Source organism: Eurosta solidaginis, chromosome 2 (genome assembly GCF_040869045.1).
Source record: "Eurosta solidaginis isolate ZX-2024a chromosome 2, ASM4086904v1, whole genome shotgun sequence".
NCBI classification, from domain to species: domain Eukaryota; kingdom Metazoa; phylum Arthropoda; class Insecta; order Diptera; family Tephritidae; genus Eurosta; species Eurosta solidaginis.
The window spans coordinates 28,923,375-28,938,950 of NC_090320.1; the positions used below are offsets into that span (position 1 = coordinate 28,923,375).

General features: G+C 33.1%; 1 protein-coding gene across 9 annotated transcripts in view; it reads left to right on the plus strand.

Moving 5' to 3' along the window:
* The window catches only part of raw, a 142,523-nt gene that overhangs the window by 99,509 nt on the left and 27,438 nt on the right, over positions 1-15,576 (plus strand). Inside the window, exon 1 of one of the 9 annotated variants that reach the window (XM_067764808.1) lies at positions 4,449-4,818. The exons of 7 other annotated variants lie outside the window; for them this stretch is intronic. Coding sequence is in view for 1 of the 2 variants with exons in the window: in XM_067764801.1 (XP_067620902.1) it covers positions 9,397-9,656 (260 nt within the window). In the remaining variant the exon portion in view is untranslated. Of the gene's footprint in view, positions 1-4,448; positions 4,819-8,483; positions 9,657-15,576 lie in introns of those variants that run through there. One more of the 9 variants, XM_067764801.1, reaches the window with a different exon arrangement.

Consider the following 15,576-nt stretch of genomic DNA (forward strand, 5'->3'; position numbering starts at 1 on the left):
TTTGGATACTCGGGTTTTACACACGGGCAAAAAACTTAAGGCCAGAAAAAAGTACAAGGACATTAAGTTTGACGTTTTGACTATCCGATCTGATGATTTTAAAAATCAAAAAAGTTGATAGTAAGTTTTTGCATTACTTCGAAACGTAAAAAAGTCGTTTTTTACACTTTTTCAAGCGATACCCTTGATTTTTTTTGAATTTTTTCGATAAAATTTTGAGGCATCGCTAAAACGCTATGGAATTTAAACTGAATGTTGTTTTTGAGACGGATATTTTAAAAGTATGAGCAAAATTAATGTGCCCCTCCAATACTCAACACTATCATCAATCAAAGTAGCGACCCTTTTTTTTGTCATTTTCAATATTGACAATTTTTTGCTTATAGCTTTTTGAGGCAACTGAGGATTGAAATTTGGATTATGCACGATAATAGCCTATCAGTGACTAAAAATACCTGGGGATTCAACTTCGATGTGCCCCTTTCAGTTTTGAAGGTAGAGGCAGAAAAGTGAAAGCACTTGGCTGCGTAAATTTTTTTCAGGAGCATGTTTTTTGTGGGCACAGCTACAATTTTACTTTTATCACTTCATACCCGTTTGTTAATTTTTTCTCTACACCACAGAAGTATACCATCAATTGCCTCATCTTGGAATATTCACGCAAGGAAAGTTATTGATGTTTGTTCATGGGGCAAATATACGAAATTTCTGATAAAAATTGGCAATCGTCAAAAAGTGTAGAAAAAAAATTGTTTTTTTTTTTTTTTTTTAACCAGGTTTTATTTAAAAGTAAATGAAAAGAAACACAAATTTGGTACAAAAAAAAAAAAAATGTCTACACCTTTTGACGATTGCCAATTTTTGTCGGAAATTTCGTATATTTGCCCCATGAACAAACATCACTAACTTTCCTTGCGTGAATATTCCAAGACGAGGCAATTGTTTGTATACTACTGTGGTGTAGAGAAAAAATTAACAAACGTGTCCGGGTATCAACAAAATTTTACCTAAATATACCCCACACAGATATGTATGTACATCCTGATAAAATTTCAACACAATCGTTTAAGAAGTGTTTAAATAAGTAAACAAATTTAAGGTCTTCCGGGTTTATATTTTTATCAATATCTCCAAAACCGGAGCTCGGGTATTAAAACTTTTTTACCTAAACATACTTCGTTCACATATATATATGTTTTTAAAGTTTCAACAGAATCGGTAGAAAGGTGTTAAAATAAATGTGTTGCAAACTTTGCAGTAAAAAAAATTTGGCGCTTATTCGGTTTTATATTTTTACCGATATCTACAAAACCGGGTCTCGTGTATCAAAAAAATTTTACATAGCTAACAGCTGCACATATCTCCATATTTTGTTAAAATTTCGATATAATCGGTACAGAAGTGTTGAAATAAATGTATATTTAACATTGCGACCTCAATTTATATATATCTTGCTCGATTTTTTGACTATATCTTTTTGAGGCATTATGTAAAACGAGTAACGGCGATGCACTATAGCTCCAATTTATCCCTCAATGTTCCTAACAAAAACATATTTGCGTGATACCATGTTTCAAAAAAAATTTTTTTTTTTCCAAAAAAACCAAAGTTTGCCGGATTTCCTCATATAGAAACCGATTAATATGACATGAGATCGTGTAAAAGAAACTTAAAAAAGAAATAATTTATCACATGTAATGTGAGTAATTGTAAACTAATAGTAACTACAAAATAATTAGTAGAAAACAGCAATCATCCAAACAAGTAATTAAGTACATACAGTCACTCAAAGTAAAAATGGTACGATTCTTTGTATAAAAATTTAATTCTTTTTCGTATGATTTAATCGGGGAGAACCCGTATTGCTTTTTTAAATGTATGAAAACATTTATTTGAAGCAGTTTTTTAATTTTATAATTTATTTAATAATTTGCTGTTTCGATTATACCTTGTAAATCTCCTCAAAGCCTTTTCTCCAGGGAGTGGGAGTCGAACCCGCACTCCTACGATAGTTGAAACGGTTACAAACAGCTGTCGCCTTGTCCGTCCTGATGTCACGTTGTTTAAATTTTTCCCAAACTATTAAATAAATTCTTTTTCATTAAAAAAATTTTACAAAAATTTTCAGCTATAAATTATTGTAATTATTATTTTTTTTGTTAGTACACGGTTATTATTTTTTTTTAATATTATACTATGTCTACTTTATTTAATTTACTATATTAAAACCTCTTTTACAATAACTACAAGCAACATGTGGAGCCCATGTCTTGTCTTGATTCCAAACAGGACAGCCAAAATATGTTTCGTGGGCTTCACAGAGGATGAGGGATGTATTTATTCATATTTTATATCTCGGAATTGCCCACATATATAGCAAAAAGCATCAGCTTCATATGTACACTTTAGGTTATTCTAGATTTGCATAAAACACCTGATCGTTGTTTAGTTATCACTCTAACGCCATGAGTATTGTTACTATAACTATTACGAAAGCAAACTTTATACCGAAAAAAGGTATTTTGTTTTTGTTTTTGTTTAAAATAAAACAGAAAATCATGAAATAAACTTTAGGACAAAGAACAAAATTTTTGTTTGTAGAGTCGTGTTATTTCAGGCTTGGCTGATCCATTTATTTTGGAGCAAATGAAAGAATTCAACTCACTATTCTGCCCAACGTTTCGCTGAAAAATTTATTTTTAAAAAACAAAAGCCATATAAAAAAATAAACAGAGTCGTCCCTGACGATGCTGAAATTTGTCAGCGAAACGTTGGGCAGAATGGGGAATTGAATTCTTTCATTTGCACCAAAATAAATGGATGAGCCAAGCCTGAAATAATTCATTCAAATTTAATAAATTAATTTTTTTATTTATTTGATGTTTTGTATTTATTTTTATTTATTTATTTTATTTGCATTTTTTTATTTAGCTTACTTTATTATCTACTTTATTATTATTTTGTTTATTTAATTAAGTTCTCGAATTTTTTTTCTACTAGAATTTTGTTCAAAACTTATTGTTTTTTTTTATTATTTTTAAAAACGGAAATTAAATTTAAAATATCCAATTAAGACAAAAGACAAAACAAAACAGGTGTTTAACAAAGTTTTTAAATCTAAAAATCTTTGCCGGTTTTGGCATATGAGAGAAAGGTTACCAAATTGTACAATCTCTTCTACAGAATCTTGAATTATTTTCATGCGTTAATATCTTTTAAATTTAATTTAGGTAATGCACTTAATAGTGTGGCTAAATATCGAAAAAGCTTTCAGAATTGAGTAGTTTACAAAAAATGCGTTTTCGATAATTTCATGAAAATACATACATTTTTAATTATAGAAAAATATTTAAAAAACGGTTAATAAACCCTATAACTAAAAGCTAAAAATTTTATTCGTATTTAAAATTTCCAGATGCAAGTTTTTTCAATATTGAATTTTTTTAATATATATTTTTTTTAATTCTCACACAAATTTTCGCTTAAGTTTTTAATTGAAGAAAAAATTAAAAATTTCAAAAAAGATTAATTGGTTTTAAAAACTCAAAGTCAAGTTTTTAGTTAAAATTTTTCCATTATTGAATTTATTTAAATATATTTTTCTTAATATTTGACGCAATTTTGTATATTATTTATTCAATATTTGCGTGTAGAAATATATTTTTTTAATAAAAAAAATTTTGAATTTCACAGAAAAATTAAAAATTTCTAAATAATTTTTTATAACATACTTTTTAGATGCTTTTTTCAATATTGAATTTATTTGATTTTTAATACCAAAACAAAACTTAAGCTTAAAAAACTTCTATATTTTTAAAACATTTTTTTTTTTTAATCGTATGCATTGTAAAAAAATTCTATACATCTCAATTGAAGTATATCTATTTATTTTATTTTTTTCAAATTGTAGTCTTTTTTAAAATTCAATTGTTTCCAAAACTTACTATGCTATTACAACGCTTTATTATTTTTCAAATTCACAATTTTTTCGAATATTAAAAAAACCTTTGATTTACAAAACATTTTCCATTTTACCTTTGCGCAACTGTATCTGCTCACAAATGTTTTTTTTTTTTTTTGGTATTGCATACAATTTGTAAGTGTCTAAATATCTAATTGCGAGTGATGACTACCCTAACTCGTTGGTGATTGTGAAGTAAGAGTTGCTGCCACAAATCATTACACACATACTCACACGCACACATATACAATCGTTATACGAACTCTCACATGCACACGTGTGCAATAATAATTTAATTTTAAATGTTTTATGAGAAAATTGTGTTAAGTTTATTGATGATTACATCGCTAAAATTTTTTTCCAATACTTAACGCTGCGCTGCTCGATGCGTCAGAAGCTTCTTGGAAATTATAGAAAACCTACAGTGATCAGTTGAATTTGAAATTTTGTGTTTGCGGGTCAACAATTTTTGGAATTGAGAATACAAGCATTATCTTTTATATTATAAAGTGAAATTGCCAAACAAATATCTTCCAAAGAAGCACCAACATATAACTATAATTATTAATGCTCGTAAACTATCACCGAAATTAATATCGATTTTCTATTTGAAAAGCCATTACACTCACGCTACAAGCATTCGAAATTTCGTCTAGTCACACTTTTTGCATCATCGCCGAAAATTGAGACACTAACGCGCCGCTCCACATGACGCCTGACGTCAAAAAAAGCAGCGCAGCTAAGCGTCTAATAATTACATGCTTGTATTTTCAATAAGTGATTTCTAAAGACGAAAGTTGAATAACCAAAGCTAAAAAAATAACACTGAAGTGTAAAAAAATACGAGTTTAGAAAAGGTAATAATGCGAAACGCGGAAAACATAAAAACTTATAGCAATAATTTCAAATGTGACTAAACTGTTTAGCTTCATCATGGAATTTGGCTTGGATGAGCTGCTGGTAGGGAGATGGAGGCACAATAGACCAATGGTCTCAGTGCAATCCTCAACAATCATCTATCTATCTATCTAAACTGTTCGGTTTGACCTTTGCTGTGTAAAACTGTTGACCTCCGTTGGAGATGAAATTTGAGTCATTCACTTGATGCCGAAATGTCAATCACCTTTTGGGTTTAATAAAAAAAAACTAAAAGAAATTTTGATGACAAGTAATTTTTTTTGGTGTATAGAGTATTTGACTCATAATAAAAGCTTCAAATAAATTGTGGGACCACGTGTCCCATTTTTGTAGTATTAGTGCTCCAATATAAATTATCTACTCCAGTTCCAGCTCCTTGCTAGAGATACTACATGAAGTAATTTTTTTTTGAAAATTTTTGGAACGTACTCTTCTCGAGATTTTCGATTTCTTTGTTCCTGAGTACTATGAGGATAGTTTTGTAATTGCTATAATGAGCGATTTTGGGAAGACATTATGTAGGTAAGAATCTTCCTTGCCAACAAAACCAAAAAAGTCTCTTAATATTTTAATCCCGTTTTAAATATGATGTATGTAGTTTGTAGCCTCTCAGTGAAAATTCATCTGCCTTGCAGATGCTGTTCGGCAATTTGTAGGATAAATTAAGGGGAACACGACGCAAATTGAAAGAGAAGCTGGACTTTAAATTTCTTCGGATGTTATCACGCCTTTCATTTATTTTTTATGTAGTTTGAAGTCTCTTGCAATCAGCTTTTTAGCAAAGGTATGATTCAATTCTCTCACAATAGTTCCAACTCTGTTTCACTCTTTCGTGAAACTATATGAGAGCTGTATAGATAGTTAAAGAAAGCAAAGTTCTCAAACTTTTGCAATTTAGATATTCAGTTCAGCAAGACTTTGTTCTTCGTACCGATATAGTTTAAAAACCATATTATGGCGCGAACTTAACATAATTTTCACTATTGTAGTAAAGATTGATGCTCTTTCCCCAGTATAGGCTTCAGTGAAAGCTATGAACATGCTTATTATTGGTTAATTGATGTATATTAGTACGACTTTCATCATCCCTTGTCAAATTTGGTTGTGCCTTCTTCAGTGCCATTTTTCGTTTTCAATGACACTGAAAATGGCACCTCCCCGAAACCAGTTTGTCTCCAAACCAAATTTGACAAGGGTTTGACGGAAAAACGTAAAAATAAATTATTTGATACCTTATTAGTTTTGTGAATTATCGAGCTACGACTCTAGGGTATTGGCATAGAAAAACCTTTTTTGGCGCTAATGTTTTGTATCGTCATCCCTTCTCAGATTGAAGAAATTGCTTCGATTTCGTAAAGCACACATAATTTACATATCATACAACTTAATTTTAAAAAATTTAACTAAAAAGTCTGGATATTGCAATGCAATGTCTTATCCATATGCGCAGTATAGACAATTTGTGGCGTCCCGTTTTCAGTTCACTGCGGTTTAGATCTAATAAAAAATGAGATTCTCCTTCCCAGTGTAATATTTGTTGGAATGTAGAAGCAAGCCGATTTTTACTTAATTCACCCTATTTCTTTGTCGAATGGCACAGCAAAGCCATCTTTGTCGTTGAAGTGTGAATTGTTATCTCTTTTCATGTCGAAGCAAGTGTTTCGATTTCGGAAAGCACGCGTTATTCACATGTTGCCCACCTAAATTTTTAAGAAATTAATTATGCAATGTTTTTTTTTTTTTTCTATATGCGAGGTTCATACAATTTGTTGCGATCGCAGAACAATGTGTTCCCAATTGCCCGCGTTTTCCATCTAGATGTTCGTTCTGCCTTTGGAATATTTGTATGTAATATTTTTCGGTTAAGAATATTGGGTATAACTAATAGAATGGAGTTTAGAGTCTCGGGGCTTCATGCCTGGGAACATTATTCCTCATTATGAGTCATCATTTAACAGAGCCACTATATATCCGCCGATATTCATTTTATGAGGTTCAAACCTGTATCCTATGAAGTTCTGATACAAGTATTCAAAGTTATCGTTAGCTTTTTAATATCTATAGATAAAAAAAAACGTATGTTTTCACACAAGGTCAGGCTGTCATTCCAGAAAAGGTGGACGAAAATTTCGGGACTCTTTGTTATTTATTATATCGCAAATAATCAACGTCCAATTTTGCGATGAGCAATCCTTGCTTCATGACAAGTCACCTCCTATCCCCGTAATATAGATAAATCCAATTCAATTGTTGTGGAATCCTATTTCTGTGTCGAAGACTGCATCATCTATAGCTTATTTTAACACGTTAAAGAATTCGTGAATAAATAAAGACGGTCATAAGGTCATGAATAAATTTGCCAGAAAATTTAAGCCCCAAAAACAAAATCAGAAAAACTAATGGATTTTCGTTGTGATTAGATTAAAATGTTAACATTTCGTTAGGTTCGCTGTACATAAACTGCCGCTTTTTATACTCAGCGTGCTTTGCACACAGAATATATTAACTTTGATTGGATAACGGTTGGTCGTACAGGTATAAAGGAATCGAGATAGATTTAGACTTCCATATATCAAAATCATCAGTGTCGAAAAAAAATTTGATTGAGCCATGCCCGTCCGTCCGTCTGTCCGTTAACACGATATCTTGAGTAAATATTGAGATATCTTCACCAAATTTGGTACACGAGCTTATCTGGACCCAGAATAGATTGGTATTGAAAATGAGCGACATCGGATGATAACCACGCCAACTTTTTATATATATAACATTTTGGAAAACACAAAAAACCTGATTATTTAGTAAATAATACACCTAGAATGTTGAAATTTAACGTGTGGACTAATATTGAGACTCTTGATAAAAATTTGAAAAACAATTTTAAAATGGGCGTGGCACCGCCCACTTGTGATAAAATCAATTTTAGAAATATTATTAATCATAAATCAAAAATCGTTAAACCTGTCTTAACAAAATTCGGCAGAGAGGTTGCCTTTACTATAAGGAATGCTTTGAAGAAAAATTAACGAAATCGGTTGAGGACCACGCCCACTTTTATATAAAAGATTTTGGAAGAGATGGGTGTGGCACCGCCCCTTTTATGACTAAGCAATTTTAATGTTTCGGGAGCCATAACTCGAAGAAAAATTAACATATCGTAATGAAATTGTGCATACATATTTTCCTTATAGCAGAATATATTTCTAGTAAAAATGGACGGGATTGGTTAAAGACCACAGCAACTTAGATATAAAATAAGTTTAAAAGGGTCGTAGACTAGAATAATAAGCTATAACTTAGCAAAAAATAGTTTTGAATCAATGATATTTCACTTATCAAGTTTTATTGTAAGAGGAAATGGGGAGACATTTTTTGAAACGGCCGATGCCACGTGTTATGCAGAAAAGTAATATATCTGAAATGAAATGTGCAATTGAAGCTCACGCTGAGTATATAATGTTCGGTTACACCCGAACTTAGACACCTTTACTTGTTATTACAGTTATTGTTTTTGTTCTTAAAGTTGCATTTAAATTTGTTGTTTGGCAATCAAATTGCTATTGTTTTCTTATACTATAGATTGCTCATTATTTTTTCTGCGCTGTCGATTGCCTTCAACGTAATGTTATTAACAAATTTGGTTCGTCAGTAAGCGCAGGCCAGTTGGAGAGTTAGACTTAATGCGGGCGATTCATTCGAGTGCGGACGTACAAGCGAAGCGGTCATACAAAATTTTTTGAGCTGCGCGCGATAAGCTAGAAGTACGAGCGTAAAAAATTGCAAAACAGATGTGTTTAATAAAGACACGTGGATAACAAAATTTTAGCTAAAAAACTAAAGACAACTTAAAAAAAAGTTAAACAAATTGTTTGGAAAAAGGAGTTTTTTTAAATAAAAGATATACAAAATTTGGATTAGAAAAAAAAATATTTATCCAACAATTTTTAATCAAAAAAACAAAAAACACAAATTAATACACGAAATTTACATGTTTGCGAGTGTATTGGTTATTGCTATTTTCTATTGGTGCGCGAATGATGTCATATCGTCAGCGTTTCTTTCAAAAACCTATACGCATTCGCATTTAAAAATCGACATTAAAGAGTTATTGAAAAAACAGCGTTAACAACACGAACAACGATTGACTGAACCACCAGCTGGTTGTCGAATTGGCGAAACTGTCTGTTTGACTGACCCACGCGTCACACATCATCGTGAATATAATAAAGTAAACCAGACCAGTCAGCTCATAACTTAAGTGTTGTTGTTCTCCAACAAACGAATTTTGCGTTCAGGCTGTCGCATCATCATCAACATAATTATTCTCAACATAGCCGGCTCAGTTGCGGCTGAAATCTTTTCATCACATCACACTCAGCACCATTAACGGCCTCATCATAGATATCATCACCAAAATAAGTGTTGATGTCAATACGACAGCGACAACATCGCCAAAACGCCGTTTATCGGGTGAATGGCGACGCCGACAGCATGCTCAAACGCAAACGCCGTCGCATATGTCCCAAGATAGCAGTGGTGAAGAGGAACCAAGAGCTACGCGTCGACGAAAGGTTGTAGGGCAATGTCCAAAGGTGATGACATCAGTCGTATCGGTGGCTATGCCTCCGGTTGACGCCATCGTTATGAAATCCAGTAGCTGCAGTTCAAGTAGTGGAGGTAATGGATATGTAGATGGCGATGCCTATGTGACGTTGAACAATAGCCCAGCGGCATCAACCATTTGGATGAATAGAAATCGTTGTGACGACATGAGGCGGTGAGTTTTAGCTTGTGTTAGAGGGATGTGCGTGAATTAAAATGTATGTATATTAAGGTTTTAGGGCTTGTTTCCTTTATTTGTTTTGAAGGACGAATGCGCCTATTAATCGCATATTCGTCAATACATTTTGCTAGTTGTACGTTTTGCGTCACTAGCTAGGAAAAATGGTATGAGCTTTTAGCTCAAACTTATCTCAACCCAATGGGAAACTTAACAGGTGTTGGTCTGACTTTTGGAGGAATGGGTTTGCTTTAAATCAGTGAATTGCTTGAACTCTTAAGAAACAAATACATACATAAAAGGAATACTATTTCTTAAAATAACTTGTAAAAGCACTAGCAAAATGAAAACTAACAAAATTACCTAAAATCTTGAAAATAATTGAAATAGTGAAAACAGAAAATATTACTAAAATAACATGTAAAATATGGATTATTTCAAATATCTCTACATATAATAAAATTGTAACAGGTTGATGTCTGTACATTGAAGATATTCAAGAAAAACTGAGAGGAGAGGTCGTTATTGGACCAACGGAACCCAAATCTACAATTTTTAGAATTTTTGTCTGTCTGTCTGTATGATTGTCCGGGCATCACGTAAAAACTACTGGTTAGAATTGCATGAAACTTCACCATTCTATCACATGACGTCTAACTTTAAACTTAGGATAACCTTTGGATATCTCACCCAGTTTCCGAGTTATTGCCCAAAATGTGGACCCAGGGTGACCAAAAATGTTGTTTTTTTACCATTATGCCCACCACACAAAAACTACTCCATTGAATTGAATGAAACCTTCGCTATTATATTACTAGACGTCTATCCTAAAATTTAAGACATCTTTCATCAGGATATCTTATCCGGTTCCAGAGTTATTGACCCAAATGTGACCCAAAATTAGTTTTTCCAACATGGGTGTCAAACGAAAGGTAGAAATGAGTACTACATTGTGATGTGAGATCTATTTCAATATCTCAAATTATTTCGGAGATTTCACACAAAATGTGAAGAGGGGCAATCGTAAAATTCGTTTATAAAATATGCCTATTAAACGCACGGTACTGTGACTGGGATTAGGACTAGGACTGGGACTGAGACTGACACTGAGACTTGGAGTGGGACTGGGACTGAGACTCGGAATGGGACTGGAACAAAATACATACCACCCCCTGGGACTGGCAATAAGATAAGAAGAAGAATGAGAAAAACTTGAGAGAGGAGAAAAGAGAGAAGGAGCAGACTGAGAAAGAGATAGAATGAGAGGAAGATAGAGATAGATGAAGCGAAAGATACGGAGGGAGGTGTGAATACAAAGATTAGGAAAAACTAGAGGGGCGAGGGCAGAGTTAGACGGAATAAGCTTATTAAAACGTATGCAGATAGACCAAATTTAGGGCAGAACAACGTCTGCCGGGTCTGCTAGTTCTAAATATAAAAATAAAAATAAAATTAACAAAAACCAATACAAATTAAATTTTGAAACAATAAAAATTAAAAAAAAATTTAAAATTTAAATGGTAAACTAGAGCGTCTTGAGAATAACGGCGAAGAAAGCGCGAGTTCCTTTCGAGTTGATGATGCGCCAACGAATAATGATCAATAAATTAATTTCTATGTATGGTATATTACTTAAGTTCTTGAGTCTCTTCGTTTCCGTCTTTATCTCTCCCTATCATACTTGTAAACAATCATTTATGTTGTCTTTATTGTTACGCATCGCAGAGCATTCTTTATATCCCATAGATAGTGATGGTCCTAGACTATAGGTTGTCTAGTTCCAAAGACTGCTTACATACACTGTTGCGCGTATTCAGCAAACGTACTAAAGGGCTCAAAGTCATCCATCTCAATGCGCAAAGCCTATATAAAAAGCTGGATGAATTGAGATTCATATCTGAGGGTTCTGATATAGATGTTATATGTATTTCCGAAACCTGGTTTTCTTCATGTCACAAAAATGATTTGGTGCAACTAAATGGATATCAACTTTTCAGGGCTGATAGACGTGGTCATGGTGGTGGTGTTGCTATATATGTTAAAAGTAGTTTATCCTGTAAACTTTGCTGCAGTGCCAGTCCAAGTGATTCTGTCGAATATGTGTTAGTAGACGTGTTCTCGTAAATAATGAAAGGCTTCTTATCGGCTGTGCATACAGACCTAATCGTGGAGTTGACTTCTCTGGCTTTATTGAATTTCTCGAGCCTCTACTTATAAGCTATGATAATATAATCATCGCTGGGGATTTCAACACCAACCTTCTCGTCGACTCAACTCTAAAGCTAAGTATGGAGTCTCTTGGACTTTTTGCCACCAATTTAACTTCACCTACACACTTTACTGACTCAAATTCTTCTTTGCTGGATTTATTTTTTGTGAATGATCCTCTGAAATTGCTCCACTACGATCCATTGTCGGCATCTTGCTTTTCAAAACACGATCTGATATTTCTTAGTTACAACTTTCAAACGTCACACATCCAATGTTACTTTACGTATCGTGATTTTAGAAGAATAGATTACAGTTCCCATAATGCAGCGGTGGAGTCGGTCGAATGGAGCTTGATTCGTACGCTGACATCGGTCGATGATCAGGCATCATTCCTACAGAACCATATTATTAGGCTTTTCGACAACCATGTGCCAGTGAAACTCAAAGCTGCTACACACAATAATACCCCTTGGTTTAGTGCCAATCTAAAACACTTAATTCACCAGCGTAACCTTGCTTACTCACTATGGAAAAGATACAAAACCCTGGAGGCTCAAAACTGCTTCAAAGCAGCTAGGATCGTTGCAACCAAAGCCATTAGGTCAGCTAAGCAGAAATTTTATAATAACAAGTTTAGTGCTGCTTTGAGTTCGAAGGAAACCTGGAAGTCGATTAAACATATTGGTATCGGAAAATCCAAATGCGATATTTCTGTCCTCCCTGATGTAGACATTAACGAGATAAATATAAATTTTGTAAATCTGCCAATCTCAACTGACAACATATGTGCTGACAATTATTGTATTCGCGCTAATGTTGATTTTGGTCCTCTTGAGTTTGCTAGTGTCGATGATTGTGATGTCGTTCAAGCCATTCTTTCAGTAAAGTCTAATGCTATGGGGTTCGATGGTATATGTCCGAAATTTTTAAAAATAATTCTTCCTAAAATCCTTCCTCACTTAACCTACTTGGTTAACTCGGTGCTGACGTCCTGTGTATTTCCCAAATGTTGGAAAGTTGCTAAGGTAATCCCAATCCCCAAGAAAAACAAGGAGTATAGACCTATAGCTATTCTGCCTTTCCTTTCCAAGGTCGTCGAACGAATTTTGCACTGCCAGATAAATACTTATGTGCAGGATAATAACCTCACAGATTCCCAGTCTGGATTCAGGCCAAATCGTAGCTGTAAAACGGCGCTCCTATCGGTGATAGAGGATATTCGAGAACAAGTTGACAAACATTTTACTGCTTTCCTGACTCTTCTCGACCATTCAAAAGCGTTTGACTCGGTCGACCACACCGTTCTCTGCAAGAAGCTGGACAACCTATTTAATTTCTCCAACTGTGCAACAGCCCTAATCAGATCGTATTTGGCCGACCGAACTCAGGCAGTAAGTGTTGGTAGCAGAAAGTCTGACTTCGTCAGTGTTTTAAGAGGAGTCCCACAAGGCTCAATCCTTGGTCCCCTGTTATTTGTTTTGTATATAAACGATTTGCCTAGTGTTCTCAAGTATTGTAATATTCACATTTATGCTGACGACGTACAGTTGTATATGTGCTGTCCTAGTGATTGTACCAGTTCATGTATTAATAACTTAAATTACGATTTGTGTCAAATTGGTACGTGGGCTTCTATGAACGGCTTATGTCTTAACCCTAAGAAGTCGAAATGTATAGTCATTCATAGAAGGTCACTAGATAAAAGTGGAATGGAAAATTTAATTTTAGACAACACTATTATAGAATACGTTGACACGGCAAATAATCTTGGTGTAGTTTTTAACAAAACCTTGACATGGAAAGATCACATCTTCCGCACAGTGGGAAAACTGTATGGGATGCTTCGTACACTCTGGCTTACACAATATTTTACTCCGTTACATATTCGTCTACTAATAGCAAAAGCGTACTTAATACCTACGCTCCTTTATGGTTGTGAGGTTTACTCTAATTGTGACTATGTATGTAATAGGAAACTTAATGTTGTTTATAACAACATTGCTAGATACGTCTATGGGTTGAAAAGACTTGACCATGTCTCTCATCATGCTTACAGGTAGCTAAACATTTCTTTCGATAACCTTATTAAACTTAAAACGCTCACTACGCTACATAAATTAATATATATGAAGGAACCTGACTATCTGTATCGGAGGCTAAATTTTCTCCAGTCGTCTAGATCTGTTCTCCTTATCCACTTCAGACATCGTATGCTAATATCTGATCGCCAGTTCTTCATTACTTCCATACGTCTTTGGAACTCGCTCCCTTCTAGACTTGGGCTTATAAGCAATGCTCTGCTCTTCAATAAAGAATTAACAAGTTTCTATAATAACCTAGACAATTAAAATACTGATTTCTTCTAAGCAAATGTACTCTATCATTCGTTTATTTATTTATTTACTATTTATTAAATATATTTTTTATTGTAACCTTTTCTTAGCCATAGTCATTAGCTTTAAGTTTCAAGTTTAAATTGTTCCTATGTTATGCCTTTTACCGACTAGTACTGTAAAATAATTTTTGCCAAATTGTTGTGCTGGGATGAATTGCCTAATAAATACAAATACAAATACTAAAACAAAATTAACAAGCTAACTAAAAAATATAATACATAAAATGAAAAATTAAAAAACTAAAATTTAATAAAAATAAAGTCAAAACAAGTAAAAAAATAAAAACGAAAAATAAAAATAATAAATAAAACGAAACTAGACAAACATAAAAAGGATACCAAAAACAAATAAAAAAATATTAGGAAGTATAAATAATAAAACAAAAACAATTTTTAAGAAAAATAAAATAAAATGAAAATAGGAAAATGAAAATAAAAATTGTAAAAATTACAAGTAGGAAAGTCTAAGTTCGGAATGTGTATTTTCTTAATATAGATCTGTAGAAAAAAATGTACGCAGCAAACTTGGCAGAATGAGCTACTGCTGCTGTAGTATAATTTTCTCATACGATTGTTTGGAACTAGTTACAAGTTAGTCAGATATGCGCAATCTAACTCAAACCGCTTATAGTATTATCTGACAGACTCGAATATTCTAAAAAAAAGTTATAAATACATGAAAACAAACATAATCGTTAAAGCGTAATTTCAACACTCACGCCAATCAATTACTCAAACTATCAATCAGTTGGTCGTTTTAATTGAGCAAACGTGTAATAATTCAATTGATATATTTTTATCAACACGATTTATTATTCAATTTTCATTTTTTTCATACGTACATTCAATTTTATGCATTTTTTATGTTGGCACATTTTCTATGGCTATCTGCTGTGTTTGCTTGTTAAGCTTGTTAAACTGCATGTTTTAAATGGCTCAATTTAAAAGTCGTTATTCCGGCATTTAAAAATGAAAAGTGGTGGTGTGAAAGTTCGGTACGTTTGCGGATGTGTGTATAGTCTGGGTTCATACTTTTAGTCTCCTTTGAAATATCACTGCAAAACTGACGCATTTTCTTGATTAAAAATGGTTCAGCAAACAGTAACAGGCCATGTATAACAATTTGACCCTAAATACATACTCAAAACAAATAAATATTGCAGAGTGAATTACAGCTAGACAAACAAACTATAAAGTGTAAAGAAACAAGCTTATCAAGACATAAATCTAGAAACGCTAAACTTAACAAAACTGGAAGCTATGTTACTTAACTTGTATTGAAACTCTTTTTCGCTTGATCACTGTGGTCTT